The sequence below is a fragment of the Falco naumanni genome, chromosome 4, assembly GCF_017639655.2.
Source record: "Falco naumanni isolate bFalNau1 chromosome 4, bFalNau1.pat, whole genome shotgun sequence".
Taxonomy (NCBI): domain Eukaryota; kingdom Metazoa; phylum Chordata; class Aves; order Falconiformes; family Falconidae; genus Falco; species Falco naumanni.
In genome coordinates this window covers 43513040-43540221 of record NC_054057.1, presented here as the reverse complement: position 1 = coordinate 43540221, position 27182 = coordinate 43513040, and the positions used below count along the sequence as shown (strand labels likewise).

At 42.7% G+C, this 27182-nt stretch overlaps 1 protein-coding gene across 13 annotated transcripts in view; it reads right to left on the bottom strand.

The window, feature by feature from the left end:
* KIAA1217 (KIAA1217 ortholog) overlaps nucleotides 1-27182 on the bottom strand; it is a 365096-nt gene that overhangs the window by 28981 nt on the left and 308933 nt on the right. For 10 of the 13 annotated variants that reach the window (XR_005827437.1, XR_005827436.1, XM_040590825.1 and 7 more), the window contains 4 exons: nucleotides 21423-22255; nucleotides 14362-14466; nucleotides 13865-13917; nucleotides 6348-6508 (listed from right to left, as the gene is read on the bottom strand). Coding sequence is in view for 11 of the 13 variants with exons in the window: in XM_040590825.1 (XP_040446759.1) it covers nucleotides 6348-6508; nucleotides 13865-13917; nucleotides 14362-14466; nucleotides 21423-22255 (1152 nt within the window). In the remaining 2 variants the exon portion in view is untranslated. The remainder of the gene's footprint in view (nucleotides 1-6347; nucleotides 6509-13864; nucleotides 13918-14361; nucleotides 14467-21422; nucleotides 22256-27182) is intronic. The other 3 variants (XM_040590835.1, XM_040590828.1, XM_040590833.1) reach the window with 1 other exon arrangement.

Below are 27182 nucleotides of genomic sequence, written 5' to 3'. Positions count from 1 at the left end.
ATGCCTCATGAGAATGCCGGAAGCTTCACTTCCACTTTGTGCCTATCTCATAAGCTTATGCATCGCACTGCCTATACGTGCCTAGTGGATAATCCTACACATTAATGTCAAGGCTGGAACGCACTGCTGTTCTCAGAATGGAATTTTTCAGTCTCTCAAGTGGCAGAGGAAGGATTATGCCATTCGGTGTAATTTGGTACAGACAGACAACTTACCTGCAACACATAGAACCTCCCTTACTCACCAAAAAAACCCCTTTATAATATGGTAATTTTCTGAGAATTGTAAAAGTCACACCTTCTTTCTTGTCTTAGCCTTATGTTAGGTACACCTAAAGCATTAATTTTCTTACTGATACAAAGTTTGCAGAGCAAAACACAACTAAGAAAGCAGACTAGACTGTACTCTTCTGTGGCTAGCCCTAGAGCAGCTGTGCCCCACACTCACACAAACCAAACCTGTGGAAGTCTATTCCACAAATCGTAAGATTCGAAGTGCTAAGCTGGGCTCCATCTAGTCACAGCTTTAGGGTACAGGCAACATGAACATACCTCTGTTAGCCCAGCAGCCACCTCATACTGTAAGATCTTAAAACACACCTGTGTCTATTGGGAGACAAAGTTCCAGCTTTAAAACTAGCAATCGAACCGTCAGCTGTCAACTAAACATCCAGGCTTACAGCCAAATCACATTTAACACACAAAGTAAAACCACTGCCTAATATGAAGAATCATAAAAATGGGTTACCTACAAAAGAGTACAATGCAACAAGACTTCTTTTGAAGTTGATTTAAGAGCATTCATGGGAATCAGAGAAAAAAAAAAAAGCAAAAAAAGCCTTTGCCCAGGTCATTCTTTCCAATCAGTATGGGAATCTGAGGAACAAACTCAACTGTCCCCTCCTGCCTTTTCAGTCCTCGTGCCTGACTGCCTTCTCCAGAGACACAACTGTGACGAGAGGGAAGGGAACACTTCACTGAAAGAGTGCGGGGAGGGCAGCAGGGGAGGTGTCTGAGCTGTGACAAGCAGGAGGTGTTAGCTCAAAACTCAGCTGAAGATAAGTGTTAGCAGTTAGGGGAAAAAAATTACACTGGAAAACATTTGAAACAGCACAGATTTATAAACGTTGTCAGCTGCTTCATACCAGACTGGATTCTTCTGAAGACAATGCGTATGTGTATTTTTCTCCACTATGGGATTAATGTTTGGATTTCATAAATTAAAATCTCTTACAGCAAGGCCAGCACAGCTATCCGAGACACATATCTCTTTCATAGTGCCGTATTTTCAAAAAGGAAAACATAAATCAATGAATAAATGAGTGAACGAGCATGTAACACTTCAGTCATACAGTTTATTCACAGTTCTTTAAAAAGTGGGGAAATTTGACACGGGGAAGTGACTTGGGATATGTGCAACAACTGCTCCGAGGTCAGTGAGAAGGTCAGTAACAGAGACTGACTTCAGTCTCAGGTGTCCAGAATTTAAGTCCTCCATGTTCCTCAGCGGGTAACAGTGACTCTTAGTAATAGCAAAATTGAGTATATGTGTGTGTGAGAGGCTGTGCAATGACAGGTACACTTTTTTCCCTATTATGGATGTATCTAGGAGATCTATATTTATTGTAGTGACACCTACAGCAAAGGTGCTTGTCACTTCCATGTACGAAGAAGTGCTTAAACAGTACTAGAAAGTTTCAGTCATAAAAGTTCATCCAATTCTGATAAAAAGATTAGGGAATAAAAATATAACTCAACAAAATTTCAAAAAGTTTGTATGTTGAGGATTCTCACAAACCTCAGTGTTTGTAGTGAGTTCTTGAAGTCTGGGAAATTACTCACCTTGGTATCAGAGATGTTTTTGTCATTTCTAAGAAAAATTCATGCAATGCTTGGGTAGTTCTGGAAAACTTGGTTTGTTCATGCTTGGGGAACAGGGACAGAAGATGAGAAGGGAGAGGTACAGATGGGTGCAGCGACAGAAGAGAAGGAACCAGGGGAGAGGGGTAACAACCAGGGGAGAGGGGTAACAATCACCTGCCAAAGGACAACATGAGGCAGGGTGAACAGGAGCAGAAGGGAAGAGCTGTGCCTGAGGAAGAGGAGGCAGTCTCTGGCTGCTACAGCACATTTACCTCCATGTTGAACTTGATTCTTACCTTTCTTCTGACAGCAGGTATCAGATCTGAGACCCCCTGGCAAAGTGAACATCCCATTTATCCCTCAAACTGCCTCTGCTAGTTACTGCACTGCCTCAAGTGGAAGAAGTTTTATGGATCTGTCAGACTTGTTCCACAGAGCAGAATTTTTTGTACTTTTAAGTTTGCTTGAAAACAAGCCAAGTAAACAATCAGACATTCACAGGTGAAAAGATACTTTGTTAAACAGTGTTCAGATTCCAAAGTCAAGTGCCCAAAGCTAAGGAAAAGCAACGCAGGCTTTCTTGTCACCACCAAATGACAATTTCTTGCTTATTAGAGTTAACTGACTTACAACTTCAAGCAGCAATCAAACAGAAATTTAAACTACTTTTTTAGAATTCTAGCATCCTCTCCTACATTCCCTAACTTTGGCTCTCGCTCCCAGCCTCACCAGTCTCTCCAGGTACCTACCTTGTCCCTCCTGTTTAGCTACTGCTCCAGCCATTATCTATCATCCCTCTCTCACAAGCACAGCAGCACCACGTCTGGCAACCACTTCAAGAATAAGCTAATAAACAGTTTAGTTCACTTTGAATCAATTATTATCTATGAGACAGGTAACTGGAAAACCCAGTATTAGTCCATAGCTCTGCTTCTCATTAGGAGACAAACATGACCTGTCCAGTGGGAGCCTCCCAGTCCCTGCTGGGAGAGGCTTTTGGGCCACCCACCTCCCACACACTACAGTGCACAGCCACAAACAGAGATTGCCTGCCTGCAGCTCAGTTTCTCTGTAGAATCTAATTAACTAATTCCTGAAGTTTGTTGCCATACGTGGATTAAACATAGTCTCACCAATTCTATAATGCAGCTCAAAACATATTTGAATTTCTAATTCAAAGTTACACTTGTGAGACTGAGTATCATATACCATTTATGACAGTATTATTATACCATTTTCTATCCTTTCTGCAGCACTCATTTCCCTGCAAATAATAGCAGCTGAAGCAAAAGCATGCATGCACACATGCTCCTAACACTCAATCATATCTAACTGCTTTTTCTTAAAATGTGTTCAATTAAAGAAAGGAAGGAATAGACAAAAGATTCCAATATATGTATAAGCTGATGACATATACCATGAACATGTACTCTAAGGCTTGGTTCAAACCCGCCACGAAGAGTTCTCATCATCTGGGAGTGCAGACTGAACAACTCCACTGAGCTCATCATGGGCTCCAGTCCTACCAACAAATGCATCCAGGACACAGTCTGGGTTATAACCTATCTTTTGCAATGAGGAAAACTCCATGGCACCATGAAACTGGTCTTTCTTGAGTATCTCTAAAAATCAGAGTGCTTAAGGAAGATGCTAGTGTAGCAGCAAGAAGTGTATCTAACCTCTAGCAACATCCATGATGCAAATGTCTTTATTTTCAGAATCTCTGGTTAAAACCCAACCAGACTGAAACAGTCTTAACTTTTTGGATGCATCTGGTAACACATACACTTAACTGGTGTGTGAATCAATAAATCTGAATCAATTGCTGCTGGATACAGTTTAAAAAGAGGGTTTTGCCAGCACAGACAAAGGCTACATGAATTAACAGGTCTTTTCCGTCATGTGTTTCTCTGATTCTATTAAGCAAATGAGTAAGAACTTACAGTGATAACATCAATTGAAAACTGAACCACAGACAGTATTAAATATAGTTTTATGCCTTGTTCCTATTTCTTAGTTATCCTGCCAACTTATGTGCCTGTGCAATCATCTTTGTCAGTTCTTTGGAAGTGTTTCTTTTAGTCTGTCACTGTATGAACAATTCACACAAACAGGAACGAACTGACTGCCAGCCCAGGAGAAACAGTGAAAGTGAAAAATATGAAGTACTGTCAAACATATTATGCAAACAATTTGGAAAAACAGAAAAATAATTTTTCTTTTTACTTAGAATTTTTTTCCGAAAAACACAGCACACATTTTTTTCGTTAGAAGTATGATGTTTCAACACTTCAGTTTAAACCACTACCTGTTTCACTTGCTGCCCTACAAACTGTGACCTCTTTTTCAAAGTAATTCTGCCCATTCAGAAAAGCCATGACAAAACCTCACTCTCATGAATGTAATTTATATGTAATATACAGAAGTCTCCCTTGAGCTACACGTTCTTCCATCCGACTATCACAAATTTGACCACTTCCTACTGGCATGATGCACCAAATTTGCTGTCATTTCTGAAATAAGGGAAGCCAGCCAGAGTTAATGAGCACACCTGGGATATGCCCCTTTTTCCTTCTCAAGACTTCCCTGGCAGCACTGATTTGTGCAGATGGCACAAGTTTCTTCACTCCTGTATGCCATAATGCTATATTTGATCAAAAGCAAGGTTACCACTCTGGGCAGGGCCACGGAGACAAGATGCAGGTGGGAAAACGCCACTTCCTCAGTGAGCAGGCCCTGGGAGAGCAATGTGCTCACTGCCTCCAGTGCAGCACTGCGACATCCATTCCATTTTATGATGCCACATGCCAAGCACAGCTGGTGGCCAGACCACAGGCATTTGCCAAGAGCTGCATTTGGCACATAGGGTTACAGAAGGACAGAGGGTTTGTGGTACAAATCTGAAAGACCACACACTTACACGTAATGTGCCAGGGCAGAGATACCAAGCCAGAGTCTTGAAATTAGTTGTGGACGATGATGGCTGGCATATAGGCAGCACTGCTGAGAAGAGCTTTTGAAAGATACATTTGCTATAGGAACATACTCATCCTAAACTGAAAACATAAATACATGGGTCCTGTATCACAGGGCAGAGGTCACCTGGCTGACACAACGATTTGCTCCAAATACCTTCTGCCATCTCTTCGTTACCTTCATTGCAGGACCTTGTCACAGCATGTGCATGTGGAATCACCATCCCTGGAGGTGTTTAAAAAATGCGTAGATGCAGTGCTTGGGGACATGATTTTAGTGATGGACTTGGCAATCCTGGATTAACAGTTGGACTTGAAGACCTTGAGAGTCTTTTCCAAACTAAATGATTCCATGACTCTAGGATTCTATGATCTTCAGTCTTAGCCACATTTTTTTCATCCTGATGTTTACCTCACCCTTCTGCTGCCTTACCCTATGACCGGTTCACAATTCAATTTCCTTTAGTTAAGGAATTGAAGGCAAAATGTGCTCTGAATTCTGATCTGTATTATCATTATTCTGTTCTAAAACTGATCAGCAACTCAAAGGAGACTGACATAGTACCATTGCCATATTCAAAACACTTTGGTTTTAACAGCAGTAGCTGCAGTCCTACAATATCAAACATGTGATGTCACTTTCCAGACAAGGAGGACTGGCAGAGTGCTGAAGTTTCCCCTGCTGTCCACTTTGTCTTACAAGAAATTGCTTTACCTCCTTTTACATCCTCTGAGACAATACAGAGTGCTCTTCAGTTTCCAGTTAAATGAAGAGCTGAGGATCTGTACAGCTGCATATGCTTATTTTCACAGTGTCTGAGATGAACAACAGGTATTGCAGCATGATGGTATGTGTCAACAGAACATTTTGGTTAACTCTTCAGTGTTCTGTTTCTTGCAGGTTTTGAGGTGTGGTCTGTGTTAGGAAGGTACTAGTAAAATGTGAATATAAGTAGGGCACCGCAAACCTCTGTAGCAACTTTTGGTTCTCCTTGCTGTTCAACTTGGCTATTCTTCTGGGTTCTGTAAATTCAGGGCTCAGACTCTGGCTTAATGCGTATCTACAGATCCTCAGCTACATTTGGGCTTCCTGACATCAAAGTTGTTTATTCAGGAACTTAAAAACTGTCTCAACTGTAAACAGTATGGAGAAGCAACATAGCTCTTCCGACATGTTTATACAGCACAAAGCATAGCAGGGTCCAAACTGTAATCACAGACTTAATATTATTGTAATATAAATACTGCTTTAATGTCTAGAGTCATCAAAAAAAGCTAGAAATGAAGATTTTTCTCAATATCTAAGCAGCAACAGTTAAACTGAGCCGATTCTCATACCTCTTGGACTATGCAAGTGGTATATGCTAGGGCAGAATATGCTTTTGTGTCTGTAATACTTAGGTCTTCTCTTTGCTAAAACTCTGCTACTGAGAATCATTCATGTACAAAGGGAAAGGGAAAGAGCATTTGCTGACAACTCACTTTCCTGATATTACCAAGATAAGCATACCTGTAGCTGCTTCATCTGATGCAGCTGCAGCCGCAGATCTGACACACTGCGTTTCATTCCATGCAGGCTGACTTGCATTGACGGGGCTCCAGCAGTGTGATGGATGACAGCTGATTCCGCAGTTGCCAACGTGTTCTTCCCCCCAGATATGTTGGCTGCGCCTGCAATAAGCAGCAGCACAGGTTGAGCTCACCAGCAGAGAAAGTGCAAACATGATCCTTCCTCTGCCCACTGAATCCACATGTATTTCACATAGATGGACAAGAAATTAAAAATACAGCTGCCAATGGTCAGTATTAACAGGGTACTGGCACCGCCTTAACGAACGTATTTTGAGGGAAAACTGTACAATATCAGAGCGTATCTCTGCTAGAACCTCAGCCATATCAGAGCACTGCATTACCACAAGACTGCTTCCTCCCACAAGTAGTGGAGATGAGATAATCTGTAACTTCAGATTACACAAAACAGCCACAAATCAAATTGGTGCTGAAAGGAGCTTTGGGATTGTCCTCCCAGGAGCCACCTGAGACCAAGTTGACGCAAATTCACAGGACTCCTGAACTCTGTATTTGTTGATTAATTATCACTGGAGAGACATCCGTCAAACTGCCAAGTGTGGGGAAAAGGTTTCTAAAGAGAATCTTGCTTTGCTGCTTAAAGTACAATTGCATTATTTCTGTCAGTTGTGTCCAACAGCTACTGTATAAAACCGGGATCATTGAAACAATGGTGCAGCAGAGAACTGCTTTCCAGCCGTTGCATCCACCCATTCCCCTTTAGTATGTCATTTATTCAGGGTTGTGTTTTCAAAGGAATACAGCGTAACACAAGGAAGCGAGCTGAGCCACACTCCTGAGAATAACCATCAGTGTCCTCACAAGACTTTCTTTGTTAAATAATGCTGTTCATCCACACAGCATCAATGTCAAGCTTGTTCTTTTCAATCTCAAGTACCCGGGAAGAAGCTTTATTTACAGGGTACAAGCAAATTCCAGCTGATCAGCTAATGGTCATGGTATAGCTTCTTCCAGCAACTTGCACTCAAACACCCATATTCTTCAAATTTTCTTTCTAATGTGTCCCTTCCTCTCTTACCATCAACAGGCAAAATGAAAGACCATCAGTAGGGCACACTTAATTTTCTAAGCACTATGAAGCTCTGCATACTCTTCTGATCACAGTGCCAGATCCACCTTGCCCCTCAGGCTGATATGGCTCAGGTGTCTGCTGCTCTCTGAACTACTGCATCATCAGCCCCTCACTACAAGAAAGACACTGAAGTGCTGGAGTGTGTCCAAAGAAGAGCAATGAAGCTGGTGAAGGGTCTAGAGCACAGGTCTTATGAGGAGTGGCTGAGGGAACTGGGGTTTTCAGTCTGGAGGAAAGGAGGCTCAGGTAACACCTTATTGCTCTCTACACATGAAATGAGGTGGTAGTGAGGTGGGTGTCAGTCTTGTCTCCCAAGTAATAAATGATAGAACGAGAAGAAACAGCCTCGAGTTGCACCAGGGGAAGTTTAGATTGTATGTTAGGAAAAAATTCTTCACCAAACAGGTTATCCAGCCTGGAACAGGCTGCCCAGGGAAGTGGTTGAGCTACCATCCCTGAAGGTATTTAAAATACATGCAGATGTGGCACTTGGGGGCATAGTTCAGTGGTGGACTTGGCAGTGTTAGGTTAACAGTCGGACTCTATGATCTTAAAGGTCTTTTCCAGCCTAAATGATTCTATTATCATGTCATTCCTCAACTCATTTCTTCCTTCTCTATGAATAAAAAACTGAGGAAACAGAACATAACTCATCAATGGATCTGCACAGTGATTTTGGTCAGCATTTGTTCCCACAAGCACACACTCTATCAAGTTCAATGAAATCAAACAGAAACTAGTGTTGTCAGTTTTTCTTTGCCTGTTGAAGGCAAATTTTCGGTGCTCCAAAGGGCACGACACATTTTTCTGGCTGGAATTAGTATGAATCCTGAGAGCATTTTTATCCTCATCCACTCATTCCTAGTAGTCTTTTCAACCAGTAAAGTCTCCAAATGTGCCTGAGTACAGCTTAGCATAACAACACATTGTTATCCCTCTGCCAACAGGTGTGGATACCTCAAACATAGCCTTTGCAAAATTCACCTGGAGGAAACACCTTTAAAGGATGAAAATTACACCAGACTACTTTTATTTAAAAACAGGCCAAAAGGTTTCTGAGGAATCATGTTTCTTGCTTTACCTACATTTGCAGTTCCTGTCAGTAGAAGCACAGGGCCCCCTGGCTGCACCCACGCTATATAGGCATGCCATGCCATAGGCTTCCAGAGACATGCTCAAACAAAAAGCTGTTCTAGCCGGCTGCTGGCCGTTGTAATGCTATACCTTACCTAAACACGCTCCAGCTAGGTCTGCTTGGTGCTTCAACAACGGCACTTTTCATTTCACTGCTGAGCACGCTGCTGCACATTTTTGCTATATTCCAGTATGATTCAATGCTCTCTTGACTTTCAAAGAGTTGCTTAACAGAAAGCAACACTCAAGGAATAAACAGTCCTTGTTCACTGCCATTCTGTACCCACTTCATGCTTCAGTCTAATATATGCTAATACTTACCTGTCTACACGTATACCACAGTTTTTCCTACACTCAAGCATCTATTTCCCTCCCACATGCACTATTTTTTGCATTTTATTTTAAAAAAGGAGATTTAGCTCATAAACCCTACAGACAGAAACCACCAGAGAGTCTGAAAAATGTGGGTAAGCCTCCAAGAGTTCTGATCCCTAGCCACAAATCTGGACTATTTTTGAAAACACATCTACCTTTCTCCTATTCTTTGCCTCAAGCAAAAGCTCCAAAACCTCAGCCCCCAACACCGCGATGATGCAGCCAAAGCATGAATCAGTCCCCATCAGTCTCTCCCCCCATGCTGGACCTCAGTCAATCCACATATTTTCTCAGGAAGGGGTGCCTGCTTTCCTTTTAGTGTAGATGGACTGTGATCTGCTCCTGTAAGCAATAAATGTCTCTGACTCCCTGCAAAGCAGCTCTCCTCCTCCTCTGCTTCCTCGGCCACCTCTTGCCGCTGTTAGGTACTCTCAGCTGCCACGGTGTCCCTGCTACAGTGTGCTCAGAGCCTGTGAAGCACAATGTGGGACTCCCGAGGGTGTGAAAGACAACCACAGACATCAAGTGAGCATGAGAGCGCAGTAAGGATCAGCAGCTGATTTCTCAGAGATACATATTTTCATCAAAATGGAATAAAAGGGCAGCTGAATGAGGGGCTGCTTCATCTAGGGAGTATAGCTTGCTTTTGGAAATAGTCCCAGGCTGTAGCTTTGCGATTAGATGTGCAGCCAGATGGATTGAAGGGAAAGAAACAGCACTGGCTCTCAGGTTTTTAAATAAACCCTTGCTGGAGCTAGGTAAGGGGGCCTGAATGCAAAAACCCTCCATAATTTCCTAATACTCTGGATGGAAAACAAATGTTAACTTTTTTTTACAAAGAATAATGAACTAAGCTGTCATTTTTAACATACAAAGAGAACTGACATGCAGGAAGGGGGGAAATTTGCTATTTGCCCAGACTCAGGAATGTAAGGGACACAACTTCTACACCTGATCTTCGCTACGGTTGCAAAGACACTGCTTCAATTTTCTAATTTTTTTTTCTTTCTAAAACTCTAAGATTTATTTTGAAGCAGGCTAGAAAAAAAGGCCATCAGAAGATACTCAGCAATGCTTCTTCACAAATTACTCATCTCCTTATTAAAGAGCCACAACACTTTCAAGCATCATTGGGGGAGACATTTGACAGTTACTTAGTTCTCTTTCCCTCCAGTTGGAATCCACTAAACAAATAGGCAAATGCAAAGTTAAGGTTGCAGTTCCATCATTAAGCAGCTGTTACGACCAGTCACTAAACCACCCATAAAAGAAAAAGATATTATATATATATTAGTGTTCAACTTCACCTCATTGATCCAGAATGAATTCAGAATCATGTTTTACCTGCAAATGTTGTCAAAGACTGGCATGATGCATCTTTGAATCTGAGATAGGCAAGCAGATACGAACATTGTTCTTAATTTGCAGATCACCACAGCAAGAGTCATGCATGTGAAAAAGGCATGCAGATATGCACAGATGACAAGACAGTTCACAAAGAGCAAGGAATCAAGTCCAAGGCCTGCATGTGTAATACTTCTCCCTGCTGCCACCTCCCTCTCTTGGTTTGTACTGGTGGTGTTAGTGCAGAAAGAGGTACTCCCTGATCCCTTTTCAGGAAACATGGAAATCTCCTTCCTCCTCTTCCAACAAGGCAGCAACTAGCAAAGAACTACTTCTTTTTTTGGTAGTCCATGATACAACTGATCTCAATTTGATCAATGAATCCAGGGTTTAATCTATAAATTTCACCACTTGATGAAGAAAAATGTCATAGAAAAGAGAGGAGATGAGCATTTCTCAGCATGTATTTTTGTGATCTCAAGGAGAGTCTTCCTAGTATAGTTTGGTTTTACTCACATGTCTGTTCCTAAGTGAAAAGTCCCTTGATGCTGTTCACTTTTGATGAATTGAAGAAGGTTATAAAGATTTAGTTTTGGGATTTCTCCTAGCATTAGCAGGAGAGACATAGGCAGACCCTGTGGAGGGTTACTGCTCTTTGAACCCACCTCCCATGAAAGAACTGAGCCTAAAGCAACAAAACATAAGAAACGCAGACATGCATGCTTGTAACAGGCTCATTTTCACCAGTGAAAAAGCATTTTTATTTAGGCTCTTCAATATTTGAGGCTGAAGAATCTGCTATAGACTGGCAAAGCAAAAACGTTAAATACAAAAATTTAGTTTATATGAAATACCAGAGTATTCACAATCTAGCTATATAGAGTTATCTAGGATTTAGAAATTTTGGTTTCTTTCTCTTCCCACGTGAGCTAATTCTCTATTTTTTGCATGAAAGTATCCTATCATTGAAACACACTATAAAATACTATGTTGGTTCAACACTGATGAGTCAATTTTATTCTGCACAGATGTTTTATTGTTCAGGATGGGAAGCAATTCATGTTTCTGCTTACCAGTGCTCTAGAAAGGACTGCTCAATCAACATTTTATATCACTTTTTCTTTCAAATAGACTTTGAAATTGCTAAAACTGGTATCTCAGTGCACAGTTGTTGAGTGGAATTGTATACTAGGAGAGTTGACTGTCTAAATGGCTATACTTAATAAGGATTAGGGTGAATTGAAGAACAAAACAGCAGTCAGCAGAAGTGTTTCTAGATGTTGCTGGCATGTTTAAACCCAAGCATATATACAAAAAGGAGAAACATTGCATAGCATATTCTGGAAGATTGCCTAATTTTCAAGTAAGCAGGGACTGCATTGACTTCTTAGACCCTGTCATGCACAATTTCAAAAGCAAAATATTCTATTATACAGGACTATTCTATTACACAGCAGTCTTCAGTAATAGCTGATGTGGGTTACAATACTGTAGTATATTGGGGTCAGCACCACACCTTGTTTCCCTTACTGCAACAATATAATTTTGTGGCTGAGTCATGCTGGAAGGACAGGATTTAGAGATGCAGATGCTGGAGTTACCGCTACACTTCACAGCACCAATAGGGATCCTCGCAGACAACTGGCTTCATGGCTGCCCCACTGCCCTACCTGTATCTCACGATAAAGTCAATGTCTGTCAGTACATGACAGATGCTTATCTGGTCTTTGGCCAGTAAATTACATGCCCCACCCTCCACCCCCCCACGCTTGGACAGGCAGCTGTTAAGATTCAATTTTGCCATTTCAGGGACATGCGTTCAGTCATACAATCAGGTAGTGAGTGCAGAATCTCTGGGAACGACAGCGGCAGGCAACAGTTGCTGGTCAGATGAACCATGCTATTCTCATGGGCTGGGCGTGACTTCCACACCAAGGAGTACTCATCTTTGCCTTGTGTAGAGCCATTTTCCCAACGAATATTATTCCGTTTCTCATTTCACCGAGAACACATTCACACACGTACACACAAATCACTGAGTAAGTTAGGTTGAAAGGGACCTCTGGAGGTCATCTAGTCCAAACTCCCATTCAGAGCAGGGCCCACTTAGATTAGGACCTCCAACTCAGTGCCCCCCTGAAGTATTTATCTGGATTAGTACAAACACAGGGAAAGCAGAAAGGCTGAACAGCAATACAATACAAAGAGGAACACAAGGCAATGTGTGTGCAGGTTTTGATGGTTTCATAGGTATAAGTATGTATGTACATATGTACTGCACAAGATGAGGCCTGTGCAAGTGGGAAATACCATACATTTTCAGTGTATAATGACAATGAAATAGGGAAAAGACTAAGAGCATTTTGCAGCTGTTTTGAAAAATGATGGACTATTCAGTAAGTTGCCTGAAACTGATAAATTACAACTTATTTCTTTACAGCCTTAAGTATTGCTTTCCTCAATCCAGGGGCCAGCAGGAAGGGAAGAGTTGGAATAGGACCAGAGAATGGCTTGGGAGCAAAGCTCCAGTACCACGACTTTAACAATTTCTAGTTTCCAGGCCTGGTTTGATTTCTGTCGGTTAGGAGGACATACTGCAATTCCAGATAAACAGGAATCCTGAACGTGAACTAACATCTCCAGCAGAAAGGCTACCTAAGAGCATAATATATTTGCTAATAAATGTGTGTGATGTACTACCTGCCGGAGCACAGACCTCCCTGTGGGAACAGCATTACCAGGAAGTAGGGAACTGCCTTTATTTGCATTCGGTGCATGACAAAGGGTGAAAAGGAGGTGTATAAACAGACGAACACCATGCAGACACCTCCAGCAGCAGCTCATACACAAAGAGCTTCAATCACACGGAGGTTGTCTTTCACAACAGCCTTAACTCTATCTTTTAAACACTTAACAGCTTCTCCAAGTGGGAAGCTAAAATAAGACCAACTCTTACTGGCTTGACAATTGATGCTTGCTCAGAACAGTTTAGGTGTGTGATACTAATTAGTAACAGATCAATACAGCTTAATTAGGGAAAGTGCTATCTTGCTGACTGCTGAATTCCTTAGTGTTATTACATCCATAGCATCCTACTGACAGACGAACCTTAGAGATATGGTCAGGTAACCAGAACAGGAATGAAATATTTAGCCTTCTACAGCAATCTGGATACATCTGGGGTTAATGACAGACATATACAATAGGTGGAAAATAGACAGACACATACAATAGGTGGAAAATTCACCATATGCAGAGACTCTGTATCTCATTTAAACCATTCAGTGCAGGTGTGAAATTCATTCCAAAGACCACCTCAACCTGTACAGAAATTCCTCTCTTAACAAAGATGTGGTCATCTCCCATATCCTGAACTTAAACTTCAGTTCTCACAGTACAGCTATAGGAGTTTAAGTAAATTTGATTTGATATTTCCATTAGCTGGGATGGTAGTAACATTACAGCTATTCATATAACGGAATAATTTGTATATTAAAAGTAAATTATCTTACCTGCAGTGTCAGTGCTGCTCTTGCTGGACACAATTTTCAACATCATCTTCTCACTAAGTAATAAAAAAAAAAAATCATAATTTTAATTTACTAACATTAAAACTGTAATGAAGTTTTTAATCAGCAGATTAAATGGCCTTGTCTAACATATATTTTTAATTTAAATCACCAGTAGCTTGTCAGATGTTTGTTGGTGGTTTTTTTTTTTTTAAATCAGCTTTTAATACAAGTTAAGCAAGGAACGGTGTATAAGTAGTAGAAAGCACAGAGATGTAGCTACATTAATTCTTTTTAAAACACAGAAGAGTAAAGCAGTTAATCTCCATCTAGCATTTGGCATATTCTTCCTCTCTGCCTAGCATTCTCATGGGGATGATAAAGATATTTAAAAATGATTGAGCATTCAGGTTTTTTTACTATTACATTCAAATATTATTTTTGTTGATTGATTACTGAAATCATTACAGAGAAACAGATTTAATGAATTCTTTTTTTACCTAGAAGCATCTTTGCTATTACTTGTATTTGGCCCTTTAAAAAGCGCAGACTGAACAAGACCAGTTAAACTGGCAATCTGTTTCTCCATGGCTTGTATCCTCTCTCTGTAAGACAAGAGAACCATTTGTTAAAGCCAGATATAGTTGCTTTCAGACTTGTTTTTCTAGGTGAATGATTACCACAGGACTGGAAAGACACTACAGAGTTTGTGCAAAGGCCCGTGGGTACCAGTTTGCATATACCTTGTTGCAGCAGCTTACCGCATCTTGGTTTGGGCAGCTTTGGCATGGTAACAGACAATAAAAAAGACATCTGTTTGGTTAAAAAAGAACAAAACAGCCAACCACCCAGATAACAGACTTCTAATGATCTCATGAGACAGGCACCTAGAACAATAGCTAATACCTCTTGGAACTAGTGAAAATAATTTTCAACATTATATGTATTTTCTCATTTACCTACACTGGGCCAATAGTTTTGCCTGTATATGAGGTTTCATGATTAAAGACTTTACATTTCTTGTTACTTATTCTCACTTTTCCCAAACCCAGGATTTTTGTCTGCGAAGCATTTAATCTGCCCAAACTGACTACGTCCCAGACCAAATCCTTTGCACTTGACATCAGAACTGTCTGCTTTGGAAAGGACAGCAATGTGACAGACAGGCACAGGACACCAAATGCAGACTGTACAGTAACATTACCGAAAAACAGATTTGTTTTCACACATATATCCTGAGAAATTCCTAAAAAGCAGAAGAAAAGAGATGAAGGACTGTAATAGGTGTGGTCAAGTGTTTTCCATAGGTACCAAAGGCCACTGAACAACAACAATGACTTTTTTTGGATACGAAGGCTAACATTTCTGTGTTTACCTTTTTACATAAATGCATGTATTTACATAAATGCATGTCTGGTACCAGGCAACTTCCTCAGCAGGCTCCAAAATAGCCTTCTGATCACACAGGTGCCTACTTTCACATGTCAGTATGTCAATCACACAACACAACACAGACACACATCAATATGGGACCTCAGACAGGTCCTTCTGAAAATTTGTCCCTATATGCCAGCAGTTATGTGACTGTGGAGACACACAAGAGCAAACACCAACAGGGGGCTGTGATTTTGGAAGATGACTGTGAACAAAACTTTTCAAAAAGCAAGTGACCAAGACCAGCAGCAATGACTGATGAAAGAAGATGGGACAGACATGCAGCCCCAGACTCAACCTGCTACTGGGGCCATCCATCACCACTGCGGTATCCTGGGTACACGGGAACAGCCAGGCTCCTGCCACCCCCAGCTCCAGTTGCTGTTTGGTGACCAAAGCAATAACGCCAATCGATAAGGGCCATATAAACTTAAAGGTAGGTACCAATACCAGGCAAAAGCAAGCTGATACGATACAAGGCAAGTAACCAGCCCAGCCTGTAACCAGCCAGATTATCCAGGCTTATTATTTCATTCACATTCAGGGAATGAAATAGAGGTTTTCTGGGACAGCACGCAGATACCATAGCCAGGAGAGACTCCAAGACACCCAGACATGGAGAAAACAGGGCAGCAATACAAGTAATGAGATGCTAACAGACAAGGAGGGAAGAGAGTGCTCAGTCAGTTCCCAGCCAACAGATGTGTTCTTACTGCAATTTAATACAGCATGCGCGTCTTACTTTTCTGTCTTCACGTTGAAAGGTATTTTGAATGGTGATGAGAAGACTAGTGAATCTGACCTAATTCATTTCAAACCAAGAAATATGTTACAGAATTTCCACTATTATAAGTTTTAAAATAAGAAACTGGTGCAGGCCACAGTAACCTTTGGAACAAAAACAAGTACTAAAACCCTGGGATAAATGTATCCTAAAAAACTTTAATGCAGCATTTTTGACACTTAATAATGAAAACATTTTTTTTCCCCCAGATAATCATCGCAAAACCTTCCTGGAACTAACTCAATTGGAAGTCTATCTGTTTTACCAATTCATAAATATGATGTTTTTTCCATGCCACATTCAATAATCTGGAAACAATCTTCTGCTTCAAAAGAGATTAAGGCAACACAAAACTGATCTTGTCCCTTGCCATGAAATCTAGGAAAATATGCTGTTAAGAGGGAAAGGGATGTTCCAGAGATAGAAGACGACGAAAAACGAATGAAATACTGGAATCAATTGCACAGAGCACATTATTTTTTCATATGGTAAAAGAATTAAGAATGTGAAGAATCTACATGTGCTCTGGAGCTACTCCCGTTAAAGACAAGGCAGGATTTTTCCTGTAAGCGTTTCACTGGAATACCCGGAGTCGTTATGGCCATTAGCACAAAACATTTCAAAAACAGGTGCCTCAAAGGAGGCGCCTTTTAGGCATTAAATAAAATGACCAGAGTTTTGCAGACCCGGCGGTCTGACTGAAGGCAGTGGGAGGCAGCGTGCTACAGTGTGGGCAGGAGGGACCTGGCCATCCCTGCAGCAGGGCTGTGCCCTGGGCTGGCGTGGCTGGAGAGCTGGTGGCCCAGCCCTGCCTCCCGCTGCATGGCCCGCGGGGCAGCGATGGGCTCTGCAGGCCCCCTTCCCCGCCGGCTTCCCTATGAACGGCTGGAGCAACCCCTGCTCCAGAGGCAGAGAACAAATGCTCTCCTCAGCCTGTGCCAGGGCGGGGGCTATCAGGGATGCCAGCACCGCTATGACAGTCATACAGTCTTGGTTCTCGGTATTATAGTCTCTGCCTCTCGCTGTGCTCCTTGTCGTGGAGAGGGAAGGTGGAGGGAACGGCCTGCCCTGTCACCCCTTCCCACACCAGGCAGCCCGGGGTGCCCAGGGCACGGGACAGGCCAGCACTCCGGTGACACAGGGCAGGCCGAGGTGCCCAGGGCACAGGGCAGAGCATCACTCTGGTGACACAGGGCAAGCCGGGGCACCCAGGGCAGGGGACAAGCCAACAGTCTGGTGACACTGGGCAGGCCGGGGCCCCCACGGCACGGGGCAGAGCGGCACTCTGGTGACACGGGGCAGGCCAGGGCACCCAGGGCATGGGGCAGAGCGTCACTCTGGTGACACAGGGCAACCCGGGGTGCCCAGGGCAGGGGACAAGCCGACAGTCTGGTGACACAGGGCAGGCCGGGGCCCCCAGGGCACGGGGCAGAGTGGCACTCTGGTGTCACAGGGCAGAGCGGCACTCTGGTGACACAGGGCAGGCCGCCCCCCCCCCCCCCCGCCCCGGACAGGGCAGGCCAGGACACAGAGCACTAGGGGTGAGGGTCAGGCAGAACAAAACGCACTGGTGCCTCTTTGCTGGCAGTGGCAGCACAAGAAGGCCAAACCCCGTCTCTGTTCCCAGGTTAATTTCCCAGATAAGTCTCCATCTCTCCACCACCCAGGAAGGGCAGGGAGGGTCCCTTCTACAGCTGCTGGGAAAGAAATGGCTATTTTATCAGCCTGAGCAGACAGGCGTTGTTTCACATTGTTGTCCTATGAATGCCAGGAGACTCAAGAGGTGGTAGCGTGGTGGGGGAGGAAAGGAGAGGGCAAGGTCAGTAGCGACTCCTGGCTCTAGCAGGCCTCTCCATCAGACTTGGCCGTGCCTCGTCACAGACTTCGGCCAGCAGAGCAGGCACAGGCTGCTCGCCAGCCCTGTCCTCCCCGGCAGCCTGATCCACAGCCCCGGCCCCAGGTATGTCCAGGCACTGGGGCCCTGCCTTAGCATGCTGCTGCCCAAGTTCAGCAGAAGCAGAACAAGCCCTTGCTTCTCTGGGGACTGTGCACTGAGACAACAGATTTCATCACCAGATTTCTTCCTTATAGCTTCACTGAGGTTTCCTGTCATCCCCTCTACTGCAATTAATTGGAATTAATCCCAAGCAGGGTACAGCGTATTCAGGTATTGCTGAATTGGTACCCACTTCTCACAGCAATGCTATTTAAGCATGACTTGCATGTTCCTTCCCTTTCCTGGGGGCATCTTCAGTATTCACATCACTGGGAACACACTTTGCAGAGACAAACTAGAACTGGTCTGTGTAACTAACTCTTCATTCACATTCCCATCCGACCCTAGGCTGTGTTCATCATCCATAACAGATGTACTCAAATACCAAATCTGGCACCACAAACTAATTAGCACACTATGCCGGAGAAAGATTTTCAGTGACTTCATATTTTATAGTTAAACCCCAACTGAAGTCTGTATAAGTAAAAAAAAACCAGAGGAGCAGAGACTGGGAAAAATACATTTCTTTCTGTATTACCCTATGAAAGAAACATTTCATTAGAAATATTAGATTTTTTTTTTTTATCTGACTGGGAAAAGAAAGGAAACATGAATAGGTTATCTTTCCCAAATAGACTTTACCCCAAAGTTGCCCCAAAACAGCAGAATGGATATCCTGAAAGGCTGTGAAGCAAAGACCAGCAGAACTCTTCTGTATTCTGCTCTCCTCCCGAGGGAAAGATACACACAGGTGAATATTTCAGTCTTCTAAGAATAAGGTTAAACTCAAACTTTCTACAGCTTGAAAGTTAAATGGAAAAGGGAAGCTCTGAAGCACTGCCAGCTGTGATACTATTTGACAACTTTTATCTAAAAGCCTGCATCTCATCTTCCTACAAACAGTTCCTCCAACAGAAGGAAGCCGAAGTACAGTTCACCTTTTGTCCATCCTGTATTGGTCATTTGCATTCATCTTTTTCTGTGTGGTTATTCAACATCTTTCACAAAAGAAAATTTTGGCCCTGTGGAAAGTGTCTGAGAGGGTGCACCTGCAAAGTCCACCTTTCTTATCCAATTCTCAGTGCATTGCTGAAGGCATCTCCCATTGTCCATGGCTTTACAGAGTCTGACCGTTTTTTCCTAATGCATGAAGAGTCCATCCATACTTCAACATATCAAACAATTAAGTGCCATCATGTGCGTGACAGAGCACACCTCATTTTACCTTGCCTGGAAGAGGACAAATTCAGCCCCATCTCTCCAGTCCCAAAATATTCTTACTCACAGAAGCAAGCCACGCTGTACTGCTTATGGGTGCAAACTGTAAGTCCTACACAACGCAGTATGGGAGACCTTTCCTTTCTGCCATTATATACCTCAGCTTCAGGTGTTCATAACAACTTTGTAACAATTCAGCCCCTCCTGAAGCAGGAAAAGAGCACCTCAGCCTGGATACTCTTAGCATTCCTTGTTTAGTTTAGTACAATCTCAACAGTGTTTGCATTCAAAGTTTATGGAATTATTACAAAGCTAAAATAAGGCTTAGAGCATCTTGTGGCTGTAGAACTCAAACCCAACTGTCAATATTGCAGTGGTTAGAAAACACCAATTTGCATTAATTGCATCTGGTATTTATAATTATTTTTTTAAAAGTCACACTTTCTCAAGGTTAAAAAACCATCACGACCCATAAAAGCAGCTTTCAGAATTATCTTTTCAATGTCATGTGACTAACACACACCATGCTGAATTTTAAGGTCGTGTATTTATTTGGAAGTGTAATTATGCAACTGCTATTTTCATCACTCTAAATATATTCTGGGGCCAGGACTAAAACTCCTGGTGCAAAGCTCCCCTGAAAGAGCTGCAAAATTATCTGTATAGCTGCCCTTCATATATTCACAAACATATAGCCTTGTGCCTATTTGTGTAGCTGAGTGAACAGATGAGATGCCCAGAGAGGAGAGAAAAAGCTCCACAGAATAGAAAGTTGTTGGGTGTCCTCCCTTACTATCAACCCCCTGAACATGACCCTTGCAAAATTTTTGATCTGAAAACTCTCTCTTGGATTAGAATTGGCAAATGTCAAATTATTTCCTAGTTGTAATAATGAAAGCCTGAAATGAAATTTCAGGTTCCTGCATCTTTTCCTTGGAAATAAATAGACACAAATCAGGTTTCACTGATCCTAGATTGTAATATGAGCCCTAACTCATACTCTTGTGTCAACATAACTACCAAGCTATAAGCCTGTAATTTTTGTGAATGGCTGATTTTCTTCCATCCTCCATTTTCTCCCCACCAATGGACCTCACAGCACATTCTTTTTTCTCACCAAGCTTGGTCAGAGATTACTAATTGTTGAGCAAGTTGCTCGGGTGGAAGGGAAGTTTGGGGGCTATATGAAGCTCTGCACCTCCCCAGTGGTTAAGGCAGTCAGCAGTTACCTTTGGCCTCCGTGAGCTCAGCATTTTCCAGCTATTCATCCTCACTTCCCTAAAGAGCTCTATAAAAGTTAACAGCACAAACAATACGCTAGAGATTAGCACAACTCATACAAATACATAGGAACCAACTGGCAGCATAATGATTTTTCTTGCCTAGGGCAGGGTCTATGGCAAGAGAAGCCTTCACAGACCTCTTTGTGTATATCTGGTCCTTAAAAAGACAGGAGAGATCATTGTCATCATTGTCAGTGCACAAAGTTAACAACAGTCAGGTCACCAACTATTTGTGATGCTGGAAAAATCATTGGGAACACCATTCATGATTCAATTTCTTCCCTGGGACAGACTTGCTCTTCTCAGCACTTTCCCCTTGAGGAACATTATTATAAACAACTGTCCCATTTTTATGCAAATTCATGTTTTACAGGAGATAAGACAGTAATGATAAATTCTTCCTATTTCCTAACACTAGATGAGAAAAACTCCACTCCATAAAGAACCAAAATTGTAATATCAGAGTGTCATTCTTAACAGGGGTGAAATATATTCCCTTATTAGCAGGAACAGAACATCATTTGTTCTTGTAACATGATCTGGTTGTCTGGAAAGAAAAATCCTAGTTAATCATTTTATTTTATTATATTTTTCCCAATGACTGAAATTTACACAAATGAAAATAACTAGGGATTCATCATGGGTTGACAATACTTTCAGATTAATAACGGGTGGTGTCGCATCTCCTTTAAATTACTAACTACCTTGACAGACGGCTAATAAACACTGCAGCCCAGTGCAGCAGCCTCCTACACATTACATTGTCCCCTAGCTGTTAAACGACACAAGATGTGCAGATTAGGAGCATTTCTCATTTGCATAAATTAAGCCCCAGCTCTGCCTTACCTTGTCTCCTTGTCCTTGGGCATCGCAGGTGACCCGTAGCCAAAAGCCTGCTTGTCAACCAGAGAGGGCACCGCCTCGGCCATGCCTGGCAGGCCAAGGGCGCTCCGTGCTTTCGCATCCACAAACACAGGCAATCCCGGCTCCTTCTTGAAGGACTGGCGGCTGGGGGAAGACCTGTCAGGCTGGATGGTGTGGGGTGGAATGTGAGTGCTATGGTGAGGATGAATATCGATCATTCTCATGTCAGCCACCCTGTGGGGCGAGGCAGGAGGCGTTTTAGAGCCGAGAGTGGGCAAATGGCTCTCTGGGTACTTCCGTGACTTTTGTCTGTACAAGGACTGCTCCAGCATTTCAGGCTGCATAGAGGGGTTGCAGTAAGTGCTTGATGACCTCATGGCACTGCGATGGTAGGCTACAATGTGATCGGGGACATCAAGGGGGTGTCCGGAGTGAGGTGCAGCCACACTCATCCTTCCCTCGTGAAACAAGTAGGGGTCACCGTACAGACCTTCATTTCGGATCAGGGCAAGGTTTTTGTTACTCATGTCCTCATCTGGCTTCACGTCCCGTCTCTCCAAAATGGCGCTTGGGCTGGGCGATATCGAGCGCGAGGCTGGCATGCTGGAGAGCCGGTCCCTGGGGATGGTGGCATTGCCTGGCACACCCATGGGACGGCCCCCACCGTAGGGAATCCTGGACGGAGAGGGAGGCATGGAGTGGGGCACGGGGGTGGAAGGCGGAGAGCTGGGCATTGCGTGCGGAGCGTGCGTGGCAGATCCAGGGCGGGAAGCACTTGGGCCATCTCGGCCTGTATAAGCAATTTCCCTCTGCATCTGGAAAGAAAAGGAAAAACATATAATAATAAAACTACTAAATGAGCAAAACGTGATGTGGGCTGTGACAACCTTGACATCTACAGAAAAAAAAAGGGGAAAAAACCAGACACTCAAGAACAAATCATTTATCATCTGCATAAATAAAACACTTTGGGACCTCAGTGCCTAAAGTAACTATAAACAGCAATAAAATGGGCTGTATGTTAAAGGAATATGAGAATTTTAAAAATGTTTTTACTTACACAAATACCATTTTAACCTAATCTGATATTCACAGCTACTGAAGCTGAAATTAGGGGTTTCAGTGCCAGGTGTTTTAAGTACTTGTAGTCAGTGACAGCCTTAAACAGCTTATTGATCAGACACACAGGCTAGAGTTCACTGATTCCAAACCAGGAAGAAAATGCTCTGGCACCACAGACAGACCTGAAGTCCTTAGACAAGAAAAATAAATATTACAACTAATTTGGCCGTTGCTTCAGTGCAGGATTTAGCCTTTTGCTAATAACTTGATGTGGTCTTTATTACACAAAGCATAGCAGAACAACACACACAAACATTTATTGACTGTCACATGGTCAAGTTGCATGGAAACAGTTTGGCCCTATAAAATGCGCCATGGGTTTCCTCCTTTGCAAAGATAACAGTGTTTCAGACAGTTTGTGGAGCAGGCACTCAGAAAGTTTTGAGTTTCCTAAGTCATAGTTTTGTAAGCAGCAGCAGTAACTGCCAGCAGTAAGGAATGAGGAGGCAAGGAAAAGAAAGGGAAAACTTCCATACGAACACATTAGTGCTTTGTTAACACAGACCTTGACAAAAATCTGCAGTGAATACATGTGCTTCTGAGACTGTAGCGCCCTGCACAGCAATGACCTCTCTAGACGGCTGAACACTGTCAATGACAGACACAGAAGTTCTCCCTCTAGCAAGCATCATGTGCCTGCTCTGGTGCCGTTAGGGTAAGGGGAATAAACAAGGAGACGAAAAAACCCGCTGGGTTCCACCAATTACACAAGAAAAAAATTATAGCTTCTAAAACTTGTGTTGGCAATTTCAGTTTCCCTCTCCATCACTTCTAAGGAACTGTAGAAAACTGAGCATCACCAAATCCAACTACACATTCTTAAAGTTACAGAGCACCCTAATATGCAGTGGAAGCTGCTGATCTAAAATATTCACCATTTTTCTACCCTCTCATTCCTTGGTTTGACAACGTGACTGGATTCACTGCAGTTACAGTGATCCATGGCTGATGAAGCAAGAAATTCTATTCCTGCCCTACCCCAGGTTTTTCCACTGGTAAGGGCACTGTGATGGCGGTATGTAAACAATAGCTGTTCTTATCACAGCAGGATCCACACTTGGGAATTACAAATGACGTTCCCCAGGGCCAGAGATCAAAAGCCTTGAGTATCAGGTATCAGAAAGAAGAAAGCAGATAACCTGATTGTGGCAGCAGCAATAATAAATAAGTGTAGCAGAACAAAGGAGTGCACTGGGATGGGTCATAAATGAACCAGACAAAAGTCGTCAAGCCAAAGGGGAACATGGAATAATTTTTTCATTTGCACAGAGGATTACTGTAGTCTGGAAATTAAAATAAAATGTAACTAAAAAGTATTAATAAAATTACTAGTGGGCATTTAACATAATTTTCTATTGGTTTGAAGAAACGGTGTAACTTACTGAGCTTTACTGTGTGTTCAGACTCTGGACCTGGGCCAGCAAAACAAAAAGACTCCTACTGACTTGAGCAGCTTTGGGATCATGCCTTCAGGAACAGGCAGCCACAGATGTTTTGTCCTGAGAAAAGAGCCTGGCGAAAGAAAATCCTTCTTGGTTTCTACTGTATAAGCTATACCACGCCCTGTTTAGTTACTTCAGCTAAAGCTACAACAGCTGCAATAGTATCTAGCACAGAACTCACAGACACTAGGATACGCTGGGCTGCAGTGACAGAAAATTCCAATGTTATACTGTAGAGAGCAGAAAATTTACATGGGAAGCTTTGAAAGCAACAGGTTTAATTTCCCCTAACTTCTGGGCTTCATATTCCAGTATATGCTCATTCATTTCTCATAAGTCAAAGAAAAGTTTCTATTTTCCACCTTAATATACTACCACACTTTAAGACAGAAATTAGGAGTTCAAATACAGGGCTGAGCTGTCACCTAAAATCCTGTGCCTGAGAACTGACATATACAATATTATTTATTTTTGCTTTAAAATAGCACTTGGAATAGCCTGAATCAAGACCCCATCGGGCTGGGCAGGGCACAAACGCCCAGGCAGACAGCCCCTTCCTGAAAAGTTCACTTTCTATTTTAAGCCATGACTCAGCCCCTGGGTGGAGTGTGCTGAAGGGTGAGCAGCCAGAGCCACAGAGCCCAGGGTGCCCAGGGCAGGTGCACCCAGGCACGTGGGTTGGGCAGGGGCATGAGCTGGTAACCTAGAGCCAGGCAGCCTTACCGGCTGGGCGACACTGTCTTCTGCCACCTGGTCGACATTTTCCCTGACTACTTTTCTCTCTACTCAAAAATCTCCAGATTCTTTGCCAATGGCAACTTTAAAAATGTGAATGATAGCCTCTTCTTGCTTCTCATCTACGCATCTTTTGTGTGATATTCAAGGCACACTACTCTCTCTCATACATAGCCAGCTCTCTGTTTTGCTTTTCCTCTGTCCTCCACCACAAATCTCCATGTTGCTTAATAAAAACACATACTCTTAATATGCAGGCTGCCTTGAGCCACATGTTCTTGGACTTCAACTGCATGACTCAGGGACAGAGAAAGAGGATACCAGGCTTATCTGAGCCTCTAAATACTAAATGCTGTCGCAGCCAGTTTCTTCGAGGGCAAAAGGATGATTTTCAGTGCAAGCATAGGATCATGTGCTTTTCAACTAAAGCCATGTAATATGTTTGCCTGAGGGTGTGGTTTTCTTTAGCACATAGGTCTTCCTTGTTCTCACTGCCTGTAGACTTTACATCCTTGAAAAATAAACTTGTCATGTCAATCCTTAGGTTAAAATATGGCAAATGGCTAGCAACAATTTCTGTATAAAACATTTGAGGGGAAAAGACATCACTGAGAATCCTTCACTTCCTGTAGTAAAAATGATCACACCATGTTTAGACATCTGCTATGGAGGTTTTGATCAGTCTAACAACACTTAAGTCTGTAAGATATGGATTTGGAATTTTTTTTGAAACAGAGCAATAGAGACATTGAAGAGTGTCTTTATATACTAAAGACTGAACATCAATAAAACCAGTTATGTTCTTTATTTCAGAACTAGTTGGCATACTCAATAATTTGCTATATTTTGGATATGACTGTATGCAGAAAGATAGCAAACCAGCTATCCATCCACCCAGATGGATGACTATACAAAGAGTCTTGTCCCTGGTAGCTCACATAAAGGGCGGTCAGACCCATTGCCTCTGCATACAGCAGAATACAAAGCTTGTGGCAGCTCCTGGCCTTTCAAACAGCATGGCATGAAAGGAGGACAGCTTTGTGGTATCATAAGTCTTATGGATAGCGAAGAGCAAACAGCCATACAGTGGTTCAACAGCTGGTGATTCCTGCAGTTCAATCTGTCTTGTCATCCATGATCAGGACTAATACAACACTATGCCGATCTTTAAATTTGCTACAGCTGTCCTACCTCATAGGTCACTCTAGCTGTCTGTCCCAGTATGGGCATCTCACAATGAATAAAACATCCTCACTTGTCTCCCCAGTTACCTTCAACACATCATTCACCGCTGCAGCACACACCAGACAGGGCATGCGGAGCCATGCCTGCGCACACACCTGGGCAATGCCAACTAGCACTAAGCACTGAGCCTACCACTGACTGATCGGCACCACCCCAACCCTTCACCTCATCACGCAGCTGGTACCAGAAGTACAGCCTGATTCACGCCATTATCTACTAACATCTCATGGCAAAACACAGGCAAAGGGAGAAGTAGGCCAGAGTGTCTGACCTGGCAGCCCTTCCCATTGCTCTCCCAGGCCTCCTCTACATCAATACACAACACAGCAACTCACTTTGCCCCAAGGATTTCAGCCTGCCAAAATACCTACATGGAGCATGTTCCCTAGACAGAGCTTATCCATGCACCCTCTCCGAGACACCCCGGAGTTCCCAGCAGAGTCCCATTAATCACCTCTCAGGAATGTGAAGCTATTACTTTTCTTACTCTCCTGTTGACACCCTACATTTCTGAGGAAACTGCACCGATGCTCCTCAAGCTGGCTCACCCAACAGTAAACAGAGGACACCTGAAAATAATTTTATCAAGAGCTTCTTTGATGAAAAAGCTACTGACAAATTCATCCGTCTGTAAAGAGACCTTTTATGGAAACTGCTTACCTTAAGAAAATCCTCTAAAAAATGAGGCAATCCTTAACTTTTCTGATCAGGAAAGAATTAATCAAAGAATCCCAAACCCAACAACAATACAATCCATTAGTTTGTTCTTCCCTCATAAAAATGAATTGACAGCTTTACCACACTAGTTGTCCAAAAAGTTCAGTTTAATCTGTAGTTGTACTATATGATACTACTTCTGTCATGACTAATCTTTCATTTAGGCTGGGTTTGGACAGCTGAAAGCACAAATCCGCTTTTGCAAAAAAACCTGTCATAAATGTTTTAGTATTTCTGGAATTACGTAATCTACAATAAAAAATAGTTCACGTGAAAATTACAGAATTGGTAAACAGTCTGGAAATGAAATTTTTAAAGTATCTGTACCATGACAATCTGTCTGAAGCCAAATCCTTACGCTAACCAACATCATTGAGAGGTTTTCACATTTGTCTGTTCCTGCCTTCTCACAGTATGTCTTTAATTCCTATAAATTTCCCCATTCTATTGGGTCATTACAGGAAAAAAAAAAAAAAAAAAA